The 10472-nt window shown below is 35.4% G+C and overlaps 1 protein-coding gene across 1 annotated transcript; it reads right to left on the bottom strand.

Annotated features, from left to right (window-relative positions):
• Positions 1-2153: 2153 nt before the first annotated feature.
• Positions 2154-4458, bottom strand: LOC143529670 (CASP-like protein 2B1). Its single transcript, XM_077025412.1, has 3 exons — positions 4235-4458; positions 3997-4129; positions 2154-2783 (listed from the first exon to the last, which is right to left on the bottom strand). The coding sequence occupies exons 1-3, from the start codon at positions 4456-4458 to the stop codon at positions 2529-2531; spliced, it is 612 nt and encodes a 203-aa protein (XP_076881527.1). The 3' UTR covers positions 2154-2528.
• Positions 4459-10472: the final 6014 nt, after the last annotated feature.

A 10472-nucleotide genomic window follows, 5' to 3' on the forward strand; every position in this document is an offset into this window, starting at 1 on the left:
CCTAAGCTTGTATGGGCAGCATTACTACTTTCTATCACGTATCGAGGCTTAATTCGTCAGAACCTTGGGGCTTGGCACGCATTATGAGAATCGGCACGCAAAACGATGCTAAACGTGTGAATGTAACGGTGTGAATTGTGAAGTGTTGTTAGCCCTCCTATTTATACTTGATTTTCTGCTCCTTCCCGTAGCGCGAAGGACAAACAATCCAGCCGTTCACGTCGCGCGAACCGCCTTTATATTGTTGAGTCATCAGACAGCTTGCCACGTGTCGCCACGTGTCATGCATCATATTACGTTACTTCGTGTAGTGCGAAGGAATCTTGGTTTGGTACTTTGCGTAACGCGAAGCCATTCAATGTCGGTTTCAGTATTTTGTCTTTCGCATAGCATGAATTTCATTTTCAGTCCTTGTACTCTCTAAATATACTAAATCGGCCCTTATGCGGCTCGCGTCGTTGCAAAGTGCAAAGTGCATCCTCAATGCGCCACATTGCGCCCATCGCCCGAGCCCGTACGCGTTGGGTGCTTTGCACCCTCTGCTAGGACTAAGAAGAGTGGTTAGCCACATAAGAATATTACTATGAAAACTCTCTTCCTTAAAAAGAGCTCCCATTTTCTTCCTTCTTTCTATATGGGATGAAAGTTTTCTTTATTATTTATACCCATGTGGAACGCTTCCACTTTCTTCTATCTTTTCATGTGGGATGAAATTTTCTCATTTCCTTAAGATGATATGCTTTATTTTTCTTCTCTTATTTTCTCATTACTTATCTTGAGGATATTTTTAATCCCTCATTTTTCAAAATTGACATTTTAAGCCCAAAACAATTATGAAATTTTTTTCGGGATGTTACAAGTGGGTGACCAGTGGTGGTCTTCAGGCGTTAATCACAAACGTGTTGTTTTTAAGTTTTTTTCCGGTAATTTTGAAAATTATTATTATTTATGAAATGTTTATATATATAGTATATGAAGTCTTTTAATTTGTTTGTTTAAAATATTTTTTAATTAAACAGGTAAAAAGACCAATTTGCTCTCATATATAAGACAATTAACCTAACTTAACGTAAAAAACTAACTAGGTTAGGGTCAGAGGACAAACGTTGTTGGATTTGAGCATAAAACAAATCAATTTAAAAGATAAAGGACAATTAGTGAAATTGAGCATAAACATAAAAGACAGTCTCTGTAATTTTTCTATTATAACTGCATAGTTGTAGCCTCGACCAAGCATCCTCCATTTATTTCCCTCTGTATTTATATGTTAATTAGGTTAGAGCCCGTGTTTCGTACGGGTGAATAATATAATAAAAATAAAGAATTATTATATATAATACGTAAATTCAATTGTTTCATACAATAATTTTTATTTATAACTTTTTTTCTTAAGTTTTTTATATATTATGCACTATAATTTTAGGTTGAAAACCAAATCTTGATGTTTGATTTATTTCAAATAAAACATTTATACCGATATTATATATTAAATATTGTGTGTATAAAAATGATATTTATAACAAAATTTTGTCACAGATTTAAAAACTAAATTTAAAAAGACTAAGGTTTTGTTATAAAAGAAAATAAATAAAAATATATTATATTTTAAAATAAAGAGAGAAACGATAAACAATCTTAAATGGTTGTGTTAAAGAGATACGAGAAGAAAATCCATATTGTGAATTATGAAAATGTTAACAATTAAATATAATTTTGGTTTTATACTTGAAGAGAAATCAAATTTATATATGTTAAGTCAAGAATTATACTATTACCATTTTAGTGGAGTTGGTAAACACATTTGATTTAAAACATGAGGTCTTGGGTTTGAAACTCGTATCACACAATAATATATTTTTCAAAATTTTATAAAGCCTTACGGGTCATGAGTTCTTGAGTTATAATAAAAAGACGGGTCATGGGTTACTTTCATATATTCTTTATTTGATAAAACAATTATTCAATAACCACAAATGGAATTTCAAATCGTTTCAAAAAGAAAGTAAAAGTTTTGAACCTCCTGGTTTTCAAATTGGTCAATCTACCTGTTCATTGATTGAACCCGCCATGCCATTATACCGATCTAAAATATTGGAAACCTCTCGGATATTCTTTACTTTGTGTTATTAACCCATGCCCTTTGAAGTTTGAACAATGCATAACAAAAAGATATGGAATTTGTCTAAGGTGTCACAGAAGCAGTCCGATTTGTTGCTTTAGATTTGTGCATACCAAACTGTCTGTGAGGAGGTTGGTTCGAGTTGCAGGAGTGACTATCCAGTTTTCAAACCATAACACAATCAAACTCACCATAACATCAGATACCACAGCTAATCTCATTTCACTTTGTTCATGTAACATGAACACATATATAAAAACAAGTAAACAACTATATAACACAAAATCCACACAGAAAAAACTACTACTTTGTCCTTCACACTAGTCATATATATATATATATAGGAATAAGTAAAACCGTTTCTTAACGTTCCCTTTTAGTCCTAATGACTATACATTCTCCATACTAGTTACCATCCTGCACCTGTTTTAGTTCCTTTATTTCCACCATACAACCGAAAGAGGCTAAATGACGATAAGCCTGTGACAATCACCATCAGCAACCATGCAACAATCGAGCTTGCCATCCCTTCTCCACTTTGGTTACAGAACTTCCCATACATATCACACACCTTCATCCATTGCAGCTCCGGTTCTGAATACTTAGCAAATATGGCGGATTGTAGTGAGGCCCCGAGTGCAGCTAACATCATGTAAGCGATAAGCTGAAATTTCCCGGATGAAAAATAATTTAAATATTGTCATACCAATCCCACAATATCAAAATTTCAGTTCATTAGTGATACTAAATAATAATCATTAGAAATTCACCTCTTGCTTGCTCATAGTTAACATATTTGAATTGATATTAATCACAATGAAAATGCAAAAAAGGAATTTTGTGGCCGGGTCCTTGCTATAAGTATTTATTATTCTAACTAGTTTTTGTAAGTAAATACTATAGATGTTTGATTTTAACAGGTCGTGTTCGCGGTTCGTGACAAATTTTCGGGTTGAAACGACAACCCAAGAACACGAACTGTTTAATACTATAGATGTTTAATTTGATGCCTACATGTTCATTTTCTTAAAGATTGAACACGAACAAGAAAAGATCCATTCGCTTAGTTAATTGTTCGTATTTGATTGTTTGTTCGGTTAGTTAAAGAACGGACACAAACATGCTCAGTTCATGTTCGTCCGGCTTGTTTACAAGCGTAACAACTAGAGCAAAGAATGAATATACTTGAAAGTGATTTATTTTCATTAAACTTAGTCTATGTGTGATTATGTACGGCTTTTAGGAATCCTATGATAAAAGATGTTATAATATTCACACATTTCTGGATTTTAATCAAAAGGAAAAGATATTTAATTTAAATAAAAAAAAAACTCCATTTTTAGAATTTGTTTTAAGTACCCTCCATAATCTGATCAAACTTTTTTCTAAAAAATCCCACCTTTCTACAGTCAAACCCGACGACCGAATCAACTCAAGAACGAGTGGACCCGGTTGATATCATTGCACTGTGTCTATAGTAATGTTTAAACAACTATATCTCAACTACCACAAGACCATATGTCAGATAAGCAACACGTATTAAGTATCATTAAAAATGAGCAAAATTAATAGACAATGGAGGTAGATGTATCGTATCAGCGTTTACCGGTGTGCTCTAATGTCTTTCACATGAAAACATTCAATTCTCATCAGAGGTGAATAAATTATGGGAAAACAAATATACTTCATGTGCAAGGTACAACCCATCATGCACAAGGTACAATGTGACATCATCAAAATGCACATGCATGAAATTCTAACTTAATTGGATATGCATTTGTAGGTTCCATAGGTGTGATATTAATTGGGTTCAAGTTCAATTCATTGCAGATGCAAAGTTTAATAGATTTAAGGTGAAAAAAAAATAAATTACACACCTGATCACTGGAAAGAATAATCCAAGCCAAGGGCTTGCTCAACACGACACTTCCGGTCACCACGTTAAACCCACACCTCAACACTTGCAATAATGAGTACGTTGCGGCCACCGCGTTCACCACCACCAAAAACCTAAAAATATCAAGAAACACCGTATTAAGGCCACATGTCTAGAACAAATTAACTGCAGTAAAAATTAAAAAAACAAGAATATTAATTAAAAATAAGGGAACTTACACAAGGGCTTTCATGTCAGTAAATTTGGCTTTTTTCTGGATGGTAAAGATTTCTTGGACTTGTGAATTAGTAGCAACAAGAAGGACCGAAACAAGAGCTAGAACACAAACGACACACCTTAAAATCAACTCGGCTAGCCGCACCTTCCTATCGACATCTTTCAAATCGGTACCGTGATAAACCGGAATGTTACCGGGGCTTACACCAACGCCCAAATAACTCATATTTGGTGAGTAGTGACCACTAGTACTTGGTTATATTATGTCACAATAAGTTTGAAGTTTGAAGGTGGTGGAGAAGAAGATGACAAGTGGTAATGAGAAATTCATATAAGAATGAGCAAAAGGTACACAAGTCTCATACTTAAATAGCCAACCAACCACATTTAACATATTCCATGTAGAGTTAGTTCTTTATTTTTCTTTTCTTACGTGTATTTTTAGTATAATAGTATCAAATAGAATGCTTTATATTATCTTTTTTTTTTATTTTTAAATTCAAAATTATATTAAAAAACGCTACATTTTTTTTCTTTTTAATTAAATAATATTTTTCATACTTTTATCATTACCTTTCTCTCCCATTTACTCACAACCATTTTCAACAAATATTTAAAAGTTATAGAGGATGGACAGTAACTTTTCAAATTTACAGAAAAATCAATGCATTTCTCTCTCCTTCACTAACAACGCTCTAAACTACTCTCTATATAATGAAAACACTACTCATTGAATATGGTGGATATGATGTGAATGCTCTAAGGATGTATTTTCAAGTATTCAACAGATAACCAAAATATGTAAGAGATTTACAAAAGTAGGAATTAAATATGTAACTAGCATCGATCAACTCGTACGTTGCGGCGGGGATTTGGTTGTTATTAGTAGATTAGTATGGTACTGACATTCACTATGACAACCGATGACCTGTAAACGAACACGTATATGTTCGTACTCGTTCATTTAACTTTAAACACGAACATATATGAGCAAACGTAAGCGAACACAAACAAACATAAAAGAACACACTTAAACGAACACAAACGAATAAATATAGAATATTAAGTAGATATTCATACGAATAACATTTAACTATTTTCTATTAATTTGTAAACAAACATAAATGAACGATCATAAAGGAACATAAATGAGCAAACATAAACGAACTTTCACGAACGTAAATAGATGAAACATATGTTCATGTTCGTTCATTTAATTAAATAAATTAAACGAACATAAACAAACTTCTCACCAAACGGTTCACGAACAGTTTATTGAATGTTCGGTTCGTTTACAGGCTAATGATTTTGAGTTGTATTTATTACTTATTTTCTTTTCTTTTTTTTATCCACACCGATCGGTTTTATATCTATTGCCAACGGGTGAATTTATTTTGTTAAAATTATACCTCGTTCGGACCTTAATTTACCTTACACGAACTAGTTCTAGTGGGTATTGAATCTCACCCCTTGTATCTGGGTCCAGTTTCGGTTTGGCCCGTTTGTGCACCACTAAGTAGAGATGAAAAAAAAAAACTGAATCCGGAACTGATCACGAAAAAAAACCCGGAACCGATTTTTTACTACCCGAACCCGAACCCGAACCCGAACCCGAACCCGTACCCAACACTACCTGTAGGGTACAAGTTATGTATTTCAGTACCAAAACTCTTACCCTGAACTAGACATGATTTGTACCGAGTAATACACGAAAACCGGAACCATTTCCATACCCGGAACCTGCTTTTTTCCTATACCTGAGACCGGGTATTCAAATACCCGAAATTACCAAAAAAGTACCTGAAAAAACCACAAAAATACCCTAAAAAGTGCAGCACTTTAGAAAATCCAATCTATACTGGAAAAAACTTGAATATTTGGTTTTTTCAATACCCGAAAATAAGGAATTCAAATACCCGGTTCTATACCTGACCCGAACCCCGTGTTGGGTTTTAACAAGATTATCAAAGTGATAAAACCCCTATTTTACCAAAAACGCAGCGGAAATTCGTTTTAAATCTTGTTAATTTGATATGTATAAAACCAATTTTACACATGCAAAACCCAAGCCCGGATCCAAATACGAAATACATACTATCAAACACATGCATGTCACTAAAAGTACATGCATGTTAAAGCTACATTTCAAGAGAACAAATCTGGGTGAATGAGAGGATGGATGGAAGGCAAGAACTTCAAAGGGAAGGTCCTCAAGCTTGCATACCACAAGTCTCCGACAATGCACCTTGATTAAGCTAGGATTTTACACTTGAAAGCACTTCCTTCTTGCTCCTTCCTTTGGCCGAAATCACCAAGAGAGAAAGAAGAGTTGAGAGGATTTTTCCTCTCTAGCTTTTGTTACTTGTGTTTTTTTGTGTTGAATGAGAGAAGAAAAACAAGAAAGACAGATAATAAAATCTTTCAAATGGCACCACCTAAAGAGCCAATAGGAAGCATTGCATGTCTCCACTAAGGAGAAAGATAATAATAAAATAAGCAAAGAGAGAGAGGGGGCCCACCCTCTTTCCTTTCTTATTTTCATTATAATAACACTTTCTATATTTATATGTACCTTGCATTGTGTCATACACAATGCTTTGTGTTATACACACTTATATTGTGTCATACACAACAATAACACATTGTACGTAACATGCTTTCTCTCAAAGTATAAATCACCAATATGATTTATTTCACAAGTACATTTTATTTGGAAACCCCTTTCCAAATAACTCAAGTGTTAATATTCATTTGTTATGATCATATCATATATAAACAAATGTTATTGGTGTTTGTCTAGCTTGTTATTGGGTATGACCCAACTTGGATCATTACGTACTAGCCACATCAATAAAAATATGTGTTTTGGGCATACCGAGTCCAATAATCTCTCACTTGCACAAGATACATAGAAGATTGATGCAAGTAGCAAATACCGCCTAACTACGGTTTACTACCCCTAATACGCATGACGAAGTGCCATTCAATAACATCATCCCCTTTAAGTCCTTTACTTGAAACGATTTAGGTACATCTATCATTTATCCTTTTGCCTCAGATGTCATGTCAAATCCAGAGACACAGAGTGATCATTCTTTGTTGATTTAACTTTCAGGACTTAGACATCTCACTCTCAACGAATAAGAGGGACAAATCCCCTCTTGACTACATACGTCTCTCACAATCACCTTGTACCAGACCTGATCTTAGCCTTATGTACTGTCATGTTTCAGAGCAGCGAAGAACTAAGTCAAAGTATAATACTTGGTGAATATCAAGACCCAATATGTATCTCAGATCGGAGGATACTATGATATTCGCCTTTACTCAAATTTACTTATGATCAATCACAAGGATTCCATGTAGTAATATTTGAGAGTGGGTCAGTCCAATATTTATAACCCATAAATATCTATGAACCTTAGCAGCAACCCTTGCTCTATATTCATATCCCATGAATATCCACCAATCCAAGTTCATAATAGTCTTACCTTCATATTTGTTCCCACAAATATGAGCGACTACGAACATTTAGAATAAGTAACTTATTCACGGATTTAAACATGCTAAAATGGAACATAACTCAAAATTTCATAATCATAAACCATAAACATATGAATGAGTCAAAATAAAAATTATTCCGATATCCAAATACAAAATTCGATCATATCCAATCACTAGAATATCGTAGTCCTAAGGCACAAGTATGACCCTCATGCTTTGGCGTTTATAGGAGCTTCGTGAGTGGATCCGCAATGTTTTGATCGCTGTGAACTTTGCGAATACATATCTTTCCCTTTTCAACTTCATCCCTTATGTAGTTGAACCTCCGCTCAATGTGCCTCGTCTTTTGATGTGCACGAGGTTCCTTGATTTGCGCAATCGCACCTTCGTTGTCACAAAAGATCTCTAGAGGGTCTTGAATGGTACGGACTACCCCTAGGTCAGCAATGAATTTTCTAATTCACGCAACTTCTTGAGCTACCAATGAGGCGGTGATGTATTCCGATTCCGTGGTGGATAATGCTACCACGTCTTGCTTTGAGCTCTTCCAAGAGATTGCCCCACCATTCATAACGAAAACATATCCTGATTGTGATCTAGAATCATCTCGATCTGTTTGAAAACTCGCATCCGTGTAACCCTTTACAACGAGTTCCTCCTCACCCGAACCGTATATTAGAAACATATCCTTAGTCCTTCTAAGGTATTTCAATATACTCTTGACCACCATCCAATGGCTACTTCCCGGATTATGTTGGAATCTACTTGTCATGCTTAAAGCGCATGACACATCCGGTCTAGTGCATATCATTGCATACATGATGGATCCAATAGCTGATGCGTATGGGATTCCATTCATTTTCTCTTGCTCATCCTTTGAGCTCGGACATTGAGATCTACTCAATATCGTTCCTCTTTGAATAGGTACCAAACCTTTCTTAGAGTTCTCCATCTTGAACCTCTTCAAGATTTTGTCTATGTATGCACTTTGGTTTAAACCTATCAACCGCCTTGATCTATCCCTATAGATCTTTATTCCCAAAATATAGGCGGCTTCACCAAGATCCTTGATAGAAAAACAACTTCCAAGCCATGCTTTTACCCCTTCCATGGTTGGAATGTCATTCCCAAATAGTAGTATATCATCAACATACAATACTAAGAAGGTAATGATGCTCCCACTAGCTTTCTTATACACACAAGCTTCATCACCATTCTTGATGAACCCAAATTTTTTAACTTCTTCATCAAAACGGTGATTCCAACTTCTAGATGCTTGTTCAATCCATAGATTGATTTCTTTAACTTGCATACTTTATTAGGATGTTGTGGATCGACAAAACCTTCGGGTTGAACCATATAGACATCTTCCTCAAGATGCCCATTTAGGAAAGCGATTTTGACATCCATTTGCCATATCTCATAGTCATAATATGCGGCTATGGCAAACAATATCCTAATAGACTTTAGCAGTGCTACGGGAGAAAAAGTTTCATCATAGTCAACCCCTTGAGTTTGAGTGAATCCTTTTGCTACAAGTCTAGCTTTATAAGTATCCAAGTTTCCATGCATATCGGTTTTCTTCTTGAAAACCCACTTACTTCCAACCGGTTTGGAATTAAGAGGTGGTACAACCAAATCCCATACTTGGTTGTCATGCATGGATTGCATCTCTACGTTCATGGCTTCAAGCTATTTGTCACAATCGGATAGTGACATTGCATCACGGTATGTGGTGGGTTCATCCGAATCTACCACATAGCACCCATCCATAAAAAATCCATATCTTTCAGGTGGATGACTAATCCTACCGGATTTGCGAATGTTTTGTGTGTCTTGATCAACCATTTGATCATTCTCAACAACCTCTTGTTGAGTGCTAGTATCAACTAAACGTGTATCGGCTTGTGGTTCTCGATCCTCCTCGAGTTCCACCGTTCTACTAGTACCTTCTATAAGGAACTTAGTTTCCAAGAACTCGGCCTTTCGAGCAATGAACACCTTTTGCTCGGTTGGGTTGTAGAAATAGTATCCCATGGAGTCCTTGGGATATCCTACAAAGATACACTTAGTGGATAGACTTTCAAGTTTGTTTTGGGTGTTGTTCTTGACATAAGCCTCACAACCCCATACCTTTAAATATGATAACGATGGAGCCCTTCCATTCCATATTTCATAAGGTGTTTTGTCCACTTTCTTGGTTGGGGCCATATTTAGAATACGGGCCGCGAAGAGCAAAGCGAAACCCCAAAATGATAGAGGCAATGTGCTTCTAGCCATCATAGATTGAACCATATCCAATAGAGTTCGATTCCTCCTTTCAGACACACCATTATGTTATGGTGTTCCGGGTAGAGTAAGTTGTGAGATGATCCCACAACTCCTAAGATGATCTCGGAAAGCATTACTTAGGTATTCACCTCCTCTATCCGAACGAAGTACTTTGATGGTTTTATCGAGTTGATTTTGTACTTCATTTTGGAAGACTTTGAACATTTCAAAGGCTTCATCTTTGTGTCTTAACAAGTACACATACCCATAACGACTATAATCGTCGATAAAAGTAATGAAGTATCTTTCACCATTCCTTGTCATTGTCTTAAAAGGACCACATACATCTGAATGTATAATACCTAATAAGTCTTTTGCCCTTTCATTTGTTCCACTAAAGGGGTCCTCGGTCATCTTTCCAAGTAAACAAGACTCACACTTATCAAATGAATCATCTTCACTTGA

Source organism: Bidens hawaiensis, unplaced genomic scaffold (genome assembly GCF_021521415.1).
Source record: "Bidens hawaiensis isolate Kalapana, Puna unplaced genomic scaffold, B.hawaiensis_p1.1 tig00008636_1, whole genome shotgun sequence".
Lineage (NCBI taxonomy): Eukaryota > Viridiplantae > Streptophyta > Magnoliopsida > Asterales > Asteraceae > Bidens > Bidens hawaiensis.